This window comes from Oryzias latipes, chromosome 9, assembly GCF_053564925.1.
Source record: "Oryzias latipes strain Hd-rR chromosome 9, Olatipes_Hd-rR_3.1".
In the NCBI taxonomy this organism is placed as follows: Eukaryota; Metazoa; Chordata; class Actinopteri; order Beloniformes; family Adrianichthyidae; genus Oryzias; species Oryzias latipes.
This window is the reverse complement of record NC_136245.1, coordinates 21336536-21351268: the sequence shown is the minus strand read 5'-3', so window position 1 is coordinate 21351268 and position 14733 is coordinate 21336536. Positions and strand designations below refer to the sequence as shown.

Genomic DNA, 14733 nt, shown 5'->3' with positions numbered 1-14733 from the left:
AAAATCTCAAAGTTTTAAGGTCACAACATTTATTCGTCAGTACTGACGGACAGACTTTACCCGGAAGTATTTCCACGTTCGTGCGTTGAACGAAAAGCTACACAGATAACCTCTTCTTGCTACAGACAGCCAAGAATGAGTTTTAATTAATCTCTAAGTGTATAAACTATTTCTTGTCAAGTAAGCTTTGTTTGTATTAAGTGCCTTTCTACTTTCCAAGTTCGAAATGTTTCTGCAGTCGTAATGGGATTTAATGTCCCAACTATCGTTAGCTAGATTTCGCTAAAAAATCTCATCATTTGCATTATTAATATCTGAGTTCTGTTAGTTAATACCTTTTTGCTTGAAACTTCTTAATGTATTTTTACGCTTTCAATCATACAAATGTGCAATACAGTTGATATTTATGTTGATAATTGTTTGTGACCGAAACAGTTTTGTGGCTAGCTTCGTGCTTAGCTAGCGTTAGCAATCATTGCTGACTGTGGTTTCATGCTGTTGTACGATTTTTTAAGCAACTTGAATGTTTTTCAATTGTATGGCTTTTATGATTTTTTTTTGTATTGGGTCTCTATCTAGAAATGTCGATGTCCCATCTTTACGGGCGGAGGGAAGAAGAGGAAGAAGGTGTGGAGATCGAAAGCTTCGAGGTGACAGACTGGGATCTGGCCAATGAGTTTAACCCAGAACGCCGCAGGTTTAGGCAGACCAAGGAGCAGGCCACTTATGGGATCTGGGCTGACAAAGATTCAGATGAAGATGAGAGACCCAGCTTTGGTGGCAAGAGGTAATTCACAGGTTTGATGCTCTGATGTCTAAATGTGAAAATTTTTGCAGAGGATGTTAACAGTGTACATTTTCTTTAGGTCGAAAGATTACAGCACCCCAGTGAATTTTGTTAGTGCCGGTCTACGTAAAACTGCAGCCGAGGAGAAACAGCAAGACAAAGAAGAAGGTTCTGATGATTCGGAAGAGGATGCCCCTGCAGTTCCCCCTCCTACTCGTGGAATTGCACCTAGAAAACTTCAGATGGTAAAGTTTCGCTTAAGAACATATTTTATCTAAAAAAGCTTTCTTTTTAAACTGACGTCTATAATTTCTTTGTTTTGTCAGAGTAATTTTCGTGGGAATCAGTCCCAGAGGTTTGCTGGTGGAATACAATCTGGACAGGGTATTGGAACCTGGGAGAAGCACACAAAAGGAATTGGACAGAAGCTTCTGCAGAAAATGGGTTACCAGCCTGGAAAGGGGCTTGGAAAAAATGCTCAAGGTAGGCAGCGTAAAGGAGGAAAAGTACTGTACACGATTGTGCTTTTGCATGCATTTCAGAGGGAAAATAATAGAGATTTTATTGCCATGCCTCTGTTTTGTTTATGTAGGTATTGTAAACCCTATTGAGGCAAAGGTCCGTAAAGGTAAAGGAGCTGTAGGTGCATATGGCAATGAGAGAACCCAGCAGAGTCTGCAGGACTTCCCTGTGGTTGACTCTGAAGAAGAGGAGGAAAAGGTGAGATTTTGCCACGAGCAGTTCTTTACTCCATATAATCTTGTTTTCACAGTGATTGTGTATCTGAAGAATTGAGGGCTAACTGTGAAATTATCTTCTTGTTTTTCTCCTGTAATGTGTGTTGTTGTAGGAGTTTCAAAAAGAATTGGGTCAGTGGCGAAAGGATCCTGCGGGCTCCGCAGTCAAGAAGAAACCAAAATACTCATACAGAACTGCAGATGAGCTGAGGGCTAAAGGCAAAATGGTTTCTCGGAACATGGCAGCATCTGCAGGAGAGTTGGCGCAGGTTAAGGTGCGTTAAAATCCTGCGTTATGTCCTTTTAATTTCGGGTCAGAACAATGAAAAAAACCACAAACTTTAATATTTTAAAGAGCTTCACAAGCATCTACTTGTTTTTTTTTTTTTTTTTACATTTCCTCCTTTCAGCATAAAACTGAAATAAATTGAAAGATTTTTATGGCCATGGAAGTAAAATGATTCAAGTTTTCTTTTTATTAATTGTTTTTATCTCTCTTCAAATTTAGGTTATAGATATGACTGTAAGAGAGCCAAAGGTTTACTACAGTTACAGTCAGATAGCCAACAAACACAGTGTTCCCGATGAAACCCCACCAGCCATGTCCACACGGGATCAGAAGGGTTCCGGCTTCGCTCTCCCTGAGCTTGAGCATAATCTTCAGCTGCTGATCGACCTCACAGAACAGGACATTTTACAGGTCAGAGGAAAATCTGAAATTCTTTCAAATCATTTTCAACTATTAACCCGTTTCAAGTGGGCTTCCAGATTTAATTTTTTTCTTCTGCTCTCTTTATTTATTCTTTTGTAGTCGGCCAGACGTCTACAGCATGAAAAGGACGTGGTCGTTTCTCTGAGTCATGAGTCCCGTGCGTTGCAGAGCAGACTAGAAGCAGAGCAAGATGCCATCCAGAAAATGGAGGCTGTTTTGGCACTGGTGGAGCGTTTTCCCTCTGGAGAGACGCCACCAGGGGAGGGACCGACTCTTCAGGTACGTGGCACATGAAAATACCCAAACTAGATGTACTTATCTTGCAGTTTATTTGTTCCTAATGGTTTTTAATCTCCATTCTTCTAACATTTAATCATTTTGAACATACTTATTTGTTTATTTTCTCACCTCTCTGTGCCCAGGAGTGTGCCCAGATCTTTGAGACTTTACAAACAGATTATTATGAAGAGTATAAAATGATGGGATTGGCAGACCTGGCTGTGGCAGTTGTTCATCCTTTACTTAAGGAGAAACTTCACTCATGGGAGCCTCTAAAGGTTTTTTTTTTTTAATTATTCTAATTAAATTATTACGCTTTTATTTCTGTGGGGGGGAAAACAAACACCTTATTTTCAACATGTTGCTCAATTAAGATACTAGAGTTAAGACTGTTTTTTGTTGTAGGACAGTGCATACTGTCTGGAAGACATTGGTCAGTGGAGAGCAATCCTTGAATCCAGGGATCTTCGTTCCAGTGGCCCAGACTCCAACATGGATCCTTACCACAGGTCTGTTTAAAATACTCACTTTTACATGTAAATGTTCACATTTTGATTTTTAACTGCATGTGTCTCTCTTTGCTTAGACTTTTATGGGAAGTGTGGATCCCTGTGATGCGTATGTGTGTGTCCGGGTGGCAGCCCCGTATGGTTGGACCGATGGTGGACTGTGTGACGTTGTGGGCTCCTCTTCTGCCTCAGTGGATCCTGGATCACCTACTGGAACAGCTGATCTTACCCCGCCTGCAGCGCGAGGCAAGGCACACAAATTATAACAATCCTACATGCTTTTTTTTTTTTTTTTTTGTTCTACTTTTTCTTGCATCTGAAGTGTGTGTATCACCTGTCAAAATCTCCCTACATTTTCTCTTGTTTATTAGGTAGATAACTGGAATCCTTTAACTGACACGGTGCCCATCCACTCCTGGATTCACCCTTGGCTTCCTCTACTCCAGTCGCGCCTGGAGCCTCTCTACCCACCTATCAGGAGCAAACTTGCCAACGCTCTGCAGCGCTGGCATCCGAGTGATGCCTCAGCGCGCCTCATTCTTCAGCCATGGAAGAACGTTTTTACAGCAGGTGCATGGGAGGCCTTCATGGTGAAAAACATCATCCCTAAACTAGGTTGGTTTTCTTTAGTCACTAGCTTTAGGCGTTGCAAAACTGACTGGATCACTGACTTCTATACCTTTTCATTTCCTGTCACAGATTTATTTATACATATATGTATTTCACATGTGAAAATCTCTCTTTCCTGCCAAAGCTTTATGTCTGGAAGAGCTGGTCATCAACCCGCACCAGCAGCAGATGGAGCCGTTTCACTGGGTGATGGACTGGGAGGGAATGTTGTCTCCCTCCAGTCTTGTGTCCCTTTTTGACAAGAACTTTTTCCCAAAATGGTTACAGGTATGTGAATGTCATAACAAATAGTAAAATACGTAAAGCGTATTTCTTAAATATATAGGTTGAATAAATCCTCTGAAATTGCTGTATTTTTTATTTTTATTTTTGGCTTTTAGGTTTTGTGTTCATGGCTGAGCAATAGTCCTAACTACGAGGAAATCACAAAGTGGTATCTCGGCTGGAAAGGCTTGTTTAGTGACATTCTGTTGACTCAACCTCTCATTAAAGAGAAATTTAATGAGGCTTTGGACATCATGAACCGTGCAGTGTCATCAGGAATGGGTTTGTGTACACACAGTCTACTTCATAAATATGAAAACCAAAGATCTACCTTAATTCAAACTATAAAAGCAAAGTTTGAGAGATCTTTGCTTCACTTATGTTGAGTCCGTTATTCCTTTTCACAGGTGGATATATGCAGCCTGGTGCAAGAGAGAACATTGCCTATCTCACACAGACGGAGAGACGGAAAGACTTCCAGTATGAAGCCTTGCAAGAGCGCCGGGATGCAGAAAGTGTTGCTCAAAGAGGCATCGGTTCTGGTGTGCCAACTAACTTTAAGGATCTAATTCAGGCCAAAGCAGAGGAAAACAACATTGTTTTCATGCCCATAGTGGCCAAACGGCACGAGGGGAAACAGCTCTACACATTTGGCCGCATTGTTATTTACATAGACAGAGGTGTTGTGTTTGTGCAGGGGGAAAAGACTTGGGTGCCAACATCTTTGCAAAGTCTGATAGATATGGCAAAATAAATGTACCTTAAAAGATATTTTGTTTTCAGGTGCTTTTATTTTTGTCTTAAAAAAAATAAACCAGTTCATTTCATGTATCTTTAGATGTAGTTTTTAATGTGATATTTGTAAATAAATTATTTCTGTTTATATGTTGTCTTTCTTGTTGTCCTTTGTACCCAAAAATAGATATGTTGATACAAAATATTTGTGGAGGTTTGTTTTTTAATTATTCTTATTTGGGGATATGTATGTTCACTGATTTGCACACCAACTTAAAATTAATTTATAAAATATTGCTGTGTTGAAAAAATATATACATTCTTATTTTAACGACAATTTTACGTTCACTGTATAAAATGTTTAAAAAATTGCGGAGATTATTTTTTAATCAAGCCAGTATTAGTAATACCAAGAGGAACCGTAGGGGGCAGTGTAGCGATTACCATTGATTTTCAGTCATTTCGGCTTCCGTTGAAAGGCTTTGTGCGATCCATAACATCTGCCTGTTCGTAATTTAGCCTCTTAACGTGGACCTTTCCGCTTATAAGGTACGCAAGCAAGTTTTCAAATGCAGAAAATAAGAACAAAACAGTAAATTGATATTGTGGACGTAGAAGCTAGCGGTTGTGAGCCGTTATTAGTCACAGGCCATGATGGTGCTAACAGTTTAGCATGCTAGCATATTTTGTCGATCGAAGTTGTTTTATTCTCACTATATACATCTATGTATACATATGTTATTTTTCAGAGTTATAAGTGTGCAGTTACATTTAGTCAGCCATGTCATCTGACTCTATAAAGAAACGCAAGTCGAAGGTTCTTCGTAACGAAGGGGGAACCACTGAGATGAAGCGAGGCCGAGGGGAGGTCGAGCAGCAGGTACCCAACCAGTGTTTCTCACGAGTTCTGACTTTGTTATTACAAAGTATATTTATTATACTTTGTTATTATTATAATGGCGATCACAGTAAAGTAGTAGTGTTATAAATCTGTGGAGTGACATTCTTCATAGATAAGAGTTTTAATACAATAATGTCTCTCTTTTTTTAGGATGTTCGCGTGTATAATGAGGAGGTGGAGTTGGACGGCAGGGAGCCTGAACACGACTACTTGCAGTTTAAAGAGTCCTGTGAGACTCTGGCTTCTCTCATGAGTGAAATCCAGGAGCTTAAAGCTAATGGAGCTAAAGAGGGGGTATGCTCTTTCAACTTTACAGTTCACGCCAATGTCCCTGCCAAATGATCATTTTCATCAGCCTTAGCATAGAAAGTAAAGTAAGGTAAATAATTATTTAAAAGTATCTAGTTGAACTCTGACAATCATCAAGCTTGCAGTAGTTATGACATTTTTGAGGTCAAAGTGTTATCAGTTATTGCCAAGTGTTCATTGCCAATAAATATGATCTAATGTCTCTAATGTCATGTTTTTGACAGATACACCATCATGGTGAAGGGACTTTACATTGTAAGCCCCGTCTTTAATAAATAATTGTGTTTTCTCTTTTGCTTCAGTGTGCCGAGGTTGAGCAGAAGCGCATGCAGAGCTGCATCCTCTTCATGACCTTGAAGAAGTTCAACCGCCTGGCCCACATGCGGCTAAAGAGAGGACGAGACCAGACGCACGAGGTAACTTCCACACGTCTCTGTAATGCATTGCTGTCTTAAGAGAAATGTGAACGTTGTTTTATGCACTCAAAAATTGTTTTATCATCCGATAATGTCACTCTTATTGTGTGTCTTGATTGATCACTATGCTATATGTTTTTGTTATTGGTCTTTTGTATGTCGAATCCTTGTCTTGTTTGCCAACTTGTTTAAATATTAACTGTGTTTAAAATGTTACCATTGTATCAATGCCTGATCGTTGATTTTTCGTCTTCCTAGGCAAAACAGAAGGTGGATGTGCTGCACCTTCAGCTGCAAAACCTGCTGTATGAAGTCATGCATCTTCAGAAGGAGATCAGCAAATGTCTGGAGTTCAAGTTAGTCCTTCCGAATTTATTAACTGGTTCTAACACAAAATTAAACCACTTTTTTTGTTATCTGATTACATTTTTGCAAATGTATGTACTGAAAAATACTAGATTGTTCACTTATTTCACATTGCTAGTTCTTTAATTGCTTTAGGAAGGAATAAAATCACAATATTTAAGTTGCTGACCTGAAATTGCTTTCTACTGGTGTTGCAACTGAGTCTTTTAAAGAGCCGATAACCCGGGGGGGGGGGCATATTTATGTGAAAGTTAATAAAGACGAACCAATTTAGTTTGTGTCTTCTCTAGGACTTTATCCAGATTGCTTAATTTCTTTTCTTTATTGTTTTCTAAAGCGCTTAAAACTTTGTGACTTTTCCACCACTCCGACAAAAAATGTATGCTTTTTAATTATTTGACCTGTTTATTCTGTTTTTATTGACATGGCACAACAATGTTAGTAGTTTTAGAAACAACCCTGGGTTAAAAATATCCTTTTGTTTTTGCCTCAGGTCAAAGCATGAAGAAATAGACTTGGTCAGTGAGGAGGAGTTTTACCGGGATGCTCCTCAAGAGATCTCCAGGCCTCAGCTCACAAAAGACGATCCACACCAGCTCACACTGGCCCGGCTGGACTGGGAGCTTGAACAGAGGAAGAGGTTTGCTCTGTTGTTGTTACTGTTTTTCATTCTCCTGAAATAGATATGTGCTAAAACGTCTGTATGATACAGATTGGCAGAGAAATATAAGGAGTCTCAGTCTACAAAGGAGAAAATCCAGAAGAGCATTGAGGTGAAGAAGGAGCATCTGAGAAGTTTGCAGCCGGGACTTAATGCTATCATGCAGGTATTAAAAAATAAAGCTCAACTTGAACTTGATCTTAAGTTTTTAGTTTTTAATATTCTTCTAAATCTTCTCCCAGGCGTCTATCCCAGTGCAGGAGTATTTGTCCATGCCGTTTGAGCAAACTCAGAAACAGACCGAGATTGCCCGCCACCTTCCTCCACCCCTTTATGTGCTGTTCGTTCAAGCGAATGCTTACAGCCAGGCTTGTGGTGAGCAATTTTCTCTGTAGGGACAATAGCCGAAATGTCAATATGAGTTGTAAGCAAGGTTATTATAGTTAACGAAAACGAACGAAAAAACTAAAACTAGAACTGAAAAAACATTTTCATTAACTGAAATAAAAATAAAAACGAGAGTTTTATAAAAAACGAAATCTAACTAAAACTGTTTGTTGTGTGTATAAAACGAACTGAAACTAAATAATATTAACCCCAAAAAATACTTTGTTTTCGTCTTTGTTAATACATAAGTCTTTTGGGTTGAAATAAAATCTATTTACTTCACGCTGCTAGTTTTACTGTGTATCTGACCCTTACGGCATCACGTTGTCTGTGACATCACATGATGTCTGTCAGACACTGCCGGCTAGCGTGGTCATAGACATTTACATGAGCGTGATGGCTGCATTAAAAGTTGGGAGAAAGCGGGAGAGTCCTATTTGGGACTTTTTTGAATATAACAAAAGTAAGTGCCTTGTAGTCGAAGCAGGAGACAAAATTTGTGGAACGCTCCTCAAAGGGAAAAAACCCTACGAAAAGTACATTTAAAAAGCGCACACAAAAACGCAAATCAACACTACCTACAAGCTAGCCTGCCGCCCGCCCTCCCCCGAAAAAGAAGCAAGAGCAGATAACGTAATGCTGTTATCGGCTGTTGTATTTTAATTTAAGGATGGTTGTACTTGTGTCCTCTGAATAATAAGTGTTTCAAAATGTATCTTTGATTGATTTTTTATCATACAACACTTATTCTGGTGATTTTGAATCATGCACCTGACAAATATCCTAATTTACAAAAAAAATGAAAAAACTAAAACTAACACTACAACTAATAAAAATTAAACTAAAACGAAGCAATTTCAAAAAATAAAAACTAGTAAAGCTGCCTCTAAAAACTAATTAAAACTAAATAAATTTAAAAACAAAAATTCAAAACGAAATAAAAACTAAAACTAATAAAAAATCCGAAACTATTATATCCTTTGTTGTAAGTCATGTTTGTCAACAGGTTCCTTAAGGATTTGGCCTTTAGGCTTCTGTTATGACTTAAAATAAGAGATTTTGGTTATATTTTTGTTGTTTTATCAGTACATTTTTATGTTTTGTATTCATTGGGATAACACTTATGACTTTAGACTGACATCAGACACACGAAGCATTAGCAGCATCTTTAAATCATTCCATTCAGTATTCAAAACGATAAACTTGAACCATGTATAGTCCATATTCTTCTTCTTCTTTTTTTTTCCCAAACCATATTTGACACATTTCAGAAAATCATTTAAGTTTTACAATAGCACTTTAACCCAGCACAAAGGTTTTGCTTCTTTTTTTCCTATTTTTAATCACAAAATAGATATTGGTTGATGTTTCATGGCAAATCAGATCTTTTAGTGTAAGCAACAGAGGGAGAATTTTTGTGACTTACATAAAAGTATAGCCTGATGTTAAAACTACATTAGAAAACTTGAGTGAATCAGTACATTTTTCCTTTACACTTGTACTCAAAATCAGAACTCCTGGATGAGCAGCAGACTAATGTTTGTTTGTGTTTCATTCAGACAAGAACCTGAGTGTGTCAATCAATGGTGATGTGGATGAGGCCAAAGCCCTGTCCAAACCTCCAGATGACTCTCATGGTATGCACATCACCCCATGTTCTGCAAAAGTCTTTACATGCATGTTTGTCATTATAGTTTTGAATTTGATGAATCCTTAAGACGGAAAATGTGCTGTGTTGGTTTTGTTCAGATGATGAAAGTGACTCTGATGCAGAGGAGGAACAGGAGAAAACGGTGAGTTCCAGCAGCTCAGGTCGTTGAGTTCGAGCGTCTCAGTTTTGCACTCGACACCCAAACATGTTTTGGAGCACAACGGCTCTCAATCGATTGCTGCGTCCGAAGAGCAAGTTGGGGGATTCTGGGAAATATTTCCCTAGAATGGCGAGGTGACTGTAACCTGACACCATTTGGGACCTGCATGCTCAGCAGCACACCATCTTCCCTCCTATTGTTAGGGAAATTGATGTTTTTTCCCCCCCGTTTACTCTGCTATTTATGTCTGCAGACTTTGTGTCTTTGTGGGTACAATGATCAGTAGTTTGTTACAACTTACTTTTTCCTTTCTGTAAATTAGCTGTTTTTTGCTGAAACAGCACTTTGTCCACACTTTTATTCGGGTTGTGAAAATTCCATAAACATGAAGCTTCACTAGAAAATGTGCTTTTAAAACAGTTTTATTTCATTTGGAGGATCTGCAAAGCAAGAATTGAATCTTAAAAGAGTAAAAAGACCTCTGTTTCCATAAAAATGTCTTATTTTATGTCTTGCAAGAAAAATTATCCAGCAAAATAATATCAGTTTAAGAAAATGTCACAGTGGCTAGAATTTTTTTTTTCTTAAAGTAGGAATTTTTGTTTTTTTACCCCATTAGCAGATTTATTTTTTGCTTGTTAAAAGAAAAATGTTCAAATGTTAATAATTTTTTACTTATTTCTAGGGGCTGTTATTGAAGTGTTTCAACTCCCTTATCAGTTTGTTGAACATTTTTAAGTTTATATACCAGTTTTAACCACATTTAGATGACATAATATTAAAACAAATCTTTCTTTTTGTAACTTTTGTTTGATGAGAGTGAAATATATTCCTAAAATACATTATTATTTAACCTGGAAAGGTGTTTATTTGCGCCCTTTTTCACCTTTTTTTCTGTTATTTTTTCAAATAGAAGAGAAGAAGGCCGACAACTGGAGGACAGCTGGATGACAAAAGAAAAGAGATGCTGAAAAGACACCCGCTATCCCTGTGCATAGACCTGAAGAGTAAAGGTATTGCATTTTGGACAATTGATTTGTTCTATGCAATTTTTGTATCCTTAGCCTATTTCTGATGTTGCACATCATAAAATCAAAGGTTCTCTTTTCATTTTGTTCCAAAACTGTGCTGATATAAAAATGTGCTAGCAGCTTTTGTTTTTTTTCAATAACTACCAGATGTATTCAACAAGAATCTATGAGTGATTCACAAACCAGCAATTAGGAGACTGATATATAACAACACAAAACTTTAAATATTTGAAAGTTTACTTCTTTTAATTGTTTTTGTGTATTGCCAAGTTGCCTCAAAATCTTTTTTTCCTTTAAATGGTACAAAAATATTTGCATTCTATTTATGTTTTGTTCTTTCTGGTGTGTGAATGTTTAGCCTTGTTGTAACTTTAGATGAATTGAACACTTTGGGTCTGAGTTAGATTACACTCCCCTGTGACATCAGGTTGCTTTAACCCTCTTGTTCCCTCTGCTGGTTGTTAAGGAAACATGTTGATAGATAACGGAAAAATCTGCATTGCAGACGTAACTTAACCTAAAGTGGAAGTGTGTGTGTGTGGGGGGGTCTGCAGCACCAACAGTATCTAGTAAGCATTTTCTCTGTCTTTTGTCTGGCTTTTAGTTGTACTTCGCCGTGGTTATCCTCGGCGCTGCCAGCTGCTGCAGCTTGTTTTAGTGCAATAAAAGCAGAAAATGAGCAGTGCAGGTGTGAGTGAGTGACGCCGTGTCACCGAGTTCACTCTCACTGCAGTGAAGAGCCGCCACTGATCAGCATAATGTATGATCCCCGGCCGGTGGCTGATAGCTGCCTTTTTTTAAACATAGTTGATGTTCTATAATATACCGCAGTGTAAAGTCAACCCAAGGGCCCCCATCACTGCCAGGATGAATAAAAGGACAGAACATCTAAGTGTTCTGATGGCGCAGATCAGCTCACCGCTGTTCCTCTTGTCTCCACAGATGGCAGCATCCTGCATCTCTACTTCTACTATCTAATGAATCTGAACATCATGACAGTCAAGACCAGCGTCTCTACCAACACGGACCTCACCACAGCCATCAGTGCAGGGTGTGTAACTGCGTCTTTAAACCCTGTTTTACTGCTCACTGCACGTTCTTCTATGATTTTAAAGGAAATCGTTTGTCTCCCCCCCACCACCACACACACACACACCTGCAGGGAGCTTCTGAAGTCAGACACCCTCCTCAGCTGTCTGTACGCCAATGACCAAGGAAGAGAAACTCCCAATCCAGCTAATCGCTACCAGTTTGATAAAGTTGGGTAAGAATGTCAGACTTCAATAAGGGGTTTAAAGAAAAAGCTTTGTGAGGAATTTAAACCTTGAATTTAGCATCATTTCAACCAGAGCAGCAGTAAACATAAACATGCTCAAATCAAACCGGTATTTTTTAATAAAATGCACTGTATATAAAATTGTTTGGTTGAAGTTAATAATATATTCTGCATCTCTTCTAGGGGTGGAACGATTCATTTTAACAATGATTTGATCCGTATGATGATTTGTGATTTACGATAGGATTCATTGTTGATTTTGGTTCATTTTGAACGATTTGATTCATTGACCTAAAATCAATCTAGGACATCTTTAGCCAAAAATTCAACCAGTTTGTCTCAGAGGTAAATACCTGGTACTGAACAGTGCAGCTGAAGAATTTCCACATTCCTTGTATTTCTTGCAAGACAATCAATAATAAAAAATCACATTTTAGTTTCCTAAAGTTTAGCCCACTGTTGTATTCCACATCAAAATAATCCAAAGGGAACATTATGAGAACATTCTACCAGAGTATGGTCACATGTCTTTGCAAAATGTAAACTGTTTCCACACATTGGACTGGGATGATGGGTGATCATTTTGGCTGCATCACGTGTGTGTTGTCTATTTTCATTTGGAATAATTTTACTCACCTCTCATTTCTTTTCCAGGATTGTTTCCTTTTCTGATTATGTGGAAGACTTGGGTTATCCCTACCAGTGGGTTCAGGACCTTGGAGGCCTGCATTTTCCATCTGAAACCTCAGAGGTGCGTTGTTTGCAGCAAAGCTCTCCCCCTCCGTCTGTGTGTTGTGTGTTTCAGGCGGTAGTTCCTGATTGTTGACGTGTTTGCAGGGTGTGCTGATCGGCAGCTCTCTGAGTGCCAGTCACATGGAGAACACCATGAAGCTGCTGAGGGGACGAGTCCTGTCCCGGCTGGCTCTGCATAAACAGTTCGCCTCTTTAGGTAAACTTTTTCTCATAATGACACTTAATTCATCTTTTATGTTTTGTCTGAGATTTTAGTTTGGTTTTTATTTGCCACAGAGCACAGCATCATCCCAATCTCCAGCGAGTGTCAACATCTGTTTCCTGCCAAAATTATCTCACGCCTGGCACGTTGGACAACCATCAGCCAACATGAGTACATGGTAACCGAAACAGACGGAGGATGAATCAGAGTTCCACATGATCAGTCATTAATTATACAGTTTATCTTCTATTTAAGGAGCTTCTATATACGCGTCATGTCACGGATGCTGGGCTTGCAAAGGAATCTGATCTGTACTTTATGGCGGTGGTTGAAAGGGGCACAGGTAAATGCAGCAACTGGAAGCAGCAGTGTCTTTTTTTTATTTTGAGTTCCTAATAACAGGCCTGCTTCTCCCAGCTCGTCTCAATGCTGCAGTGGTGCTGAGTCCGCGTTACCCAGAGATTTCCCCGCTCTTCTTCCTCTCCCTCAGCTGGAAGGGAGAATGCTCAGGACGGACCGATGACAACCTCAGAGTATGAATTTGTTTTCGATTGCTGCCCTTTCTGCAGACTCCTGCTCTCCCCCTAATCTTATCAGTCCACATTTGTTTTTTTTAAATGCAATCGCATTGCAGGCAATGGAGAGTGAGGTGAACGTGTTTAAGAACGAGCTGCAGGGACCGCGTCCAGGATACCAGCTTCTGACTAACCAGCTAGCTCGACTGTGTGTCTGCCTGGATGTGTATTTGGAGACAGAAGGACAAGATGACGGCGTGGAAGGACCCAGAGAGTTCCCTCGTGAGAAGATGTGTCTGCGCACCGTCAGGTACTCATGTGGATGATGGATTTGTTGTTTGTATGGAAATTTTTAGCCTAACAGAGCTGAATTTTGACTCGTGTTGACTGGAAATACTTTGATTATGTAAAGCTTCAAAGGCCCACTCCGATGAAAATCCAGTTTTTGGGTGTTTTTGACATGTTTTTGTGGTATTTGTGTGAAGATGGAGGACATGTATGAAGAAAATTAAGCGGAAAATAGCATTTCTGAGTATTTGAAATTGTTATCAGCTCCAATATTGTTTTGTTGATGTTAGGTTGGGGGTGTGAGGGGCCATAAGCTAGCGGGTGAGATTGTAAACAGATAGCTCAGCTGTGCGTGACAAAAGGGGGGCGGGGTTGCTCCACATCAATGGTCCGAGTCAGAAACTATGTCCTAGAAAATGACAGTTTTCTTTCTTAAAATTTGAATAGAAACAGCATAATCATACCGTAATTGAAAGCCCTCTGGGAACGCTTTTACAATAAATAGACAGACAGTCGGAGTGGGAGTTTAACCCTTGTGCTATCTTAGATGACCCCACCCTTACATTGACGTGTTCTCCCTACCATGACAAAGGTGGATGAAGGTGGAAAGATTTCATGTAATCCATGGACACCAGTGAAGATCACAAATCATTGAAGAAAAAAGGTTCAGAGCACTGTCTAGTGGGTCTAGATGACCCAACTCCCAATGTTGAAGTGCCTATGATAGCATAAGGGTTACGCAAAAGTAAGGGGTCTCAGGTGTTTTTGCACATTTGATTAATCCCTCGTTTTTCTCTTTTAGGGGTCCAAATCGTCTGAAGCCGTTCAAGTACAACCATCCTCAAGGATTCTTCAGTCATCGCTAAATCGGACTGCATTCTTATTTTCTTTGGCTAAAACTTTGTCTGTTCACCTTTTCTTTTGTAACTACTTTGACCACAAATAACTGTTTTTAAGACTTTGGCAAATAAAAACAGATATTTTTGTGAACGTTTGCGTACCCAGTCCTTTTACCGTCCTCCCCACCCTCCATGCTGTTCTATTTATAGCTTCTATCACTGCAAGCTGATTATTATGCTATTGTGGTTTGATGCAGGAGCACGCTGAGTCACTTCCAAGGAGAATCCGTTCTGTGCAGTGCAGGATTTACAGTCTGTTTGCAGT

At 39.2% G+C, this 14733-nt stretch overlaps 2 protein-coding genes across 2 annotated transcripts; both read left to right on the top strand.

Annotated features, from left to right (window-relative positions):
* Positions 1 to 38: 38 nt before the first annotated feature.
* tfip11 (tuftelin interacting protein 11) lies at positions 39 to 4801 on the top strand. The gene is made up of 15 exons (XM_023958510.2): positions 39 to 180; positions 580 to 787; positions 867 to 1032; positions 1114 to 1270; positions 1380 to 1507; positions 1638 to 1799; positions 2033 to 2224; positions 2336 to 2515; positions 2659 to 2793; positions 2921 to 3024; positions 3102 to 3270; positions 3396 to 3639; positions 3779 to 3921; positions 4035 to 4200; positions 4326 to 4801. The coding sequence occupies exons 2-15, from the start codon at positions 582 to 584 to the stop codon at positions 4670 to 4672; spliced, it is 2499 nt and encodes an 832-aa protein (XP_023814278.1). The 5' UTR covers positions 39 to 180; positions 580 to 581; the 3' UTR covers positions 4673 to 4801.
* A 233-nt stretch (positions 4802 to 5034) lies between these two features.
* thoc5 (THO complex 5) lies at positions 5035 to 14559 on the top strand. Its single transcript, XM_004072416.4, has 20 exons — positions 5035 to 5202; positions 5403 to 5533; positions 5705 to 5848; positions 6166 to 6279; positions 6538 to 6635; positions 7139 to 7285; positions 7358 to 7472; positions 7549 to 7681; positions 9253 to 9330; positions 9443 to 9486; positions 10418 to 10517; positions 11478 to 11586; positions 11698 to 11799; positions 12466 to 12562; positions 12649 to 12760; positions 12841 to 12944; positions 13022 to 13109; positions 13184 to 13299; positions 13401 to 13591; positions 14372 to 14559. The coding sequence occupies exons 2-20, from the start codon at positions 5435 to 5437 to the stop codon at positions 14433 to 14435; spliced, it is 2055 nt and encodes a 684-aa protein (XP_004072464.1). The 5' UTR covers positions 5035 to 5202; positions 5403 to 5434; the 3' UTR covers positions 14436 to 14559.
* The last annotated feature ends 174 nt before the right edge of the window (positions 14560 to 14733 follow it).

Coding starts and splice junctions, on each gene's coding strand:
- tfip11 (XM_023958510.2), top strand. CDS start 582: ATGTCGATGTCCCATCTTTACGGGCGGAGGGAAGAAGAGGAAGAAGGT. Junction 1,800..2,032: donor GAGAGTTGGCGCAGGTTAAG/GTGCGTTAAAAT, acceptor CTTCAAATTTAG/GTTATAGATATGACTGTAAG. Junction 3,025..3,101: donor AACATGGATCCTTACCACAG/GTCTGTTTAAAA, acceptor CTCTTTGCTTAG/ACTTTTATGGGAAGTGTGGA.
- thoc5 (XM_004072416.4), top strand. CDS start 5,435: ATGTCATCTGACTCTATAAAGAAACGCAAGTCGAAGGTTCTTCGTAAC. Junction 6,280..6,537: donor GACGAGACCAGACGCACGAG/GTAACTTCCACA, acceptor TCGTCTTCCTAG/GCAAAACAGAAGGTGGATGT. Junction 9,487..10,417: donor AGGAGGAACAGGAGAAAACG/GTGAGTTCCAGC, acceptor TTTTTCAAATAG/AAGAGAAGAAGGCCGACAAC.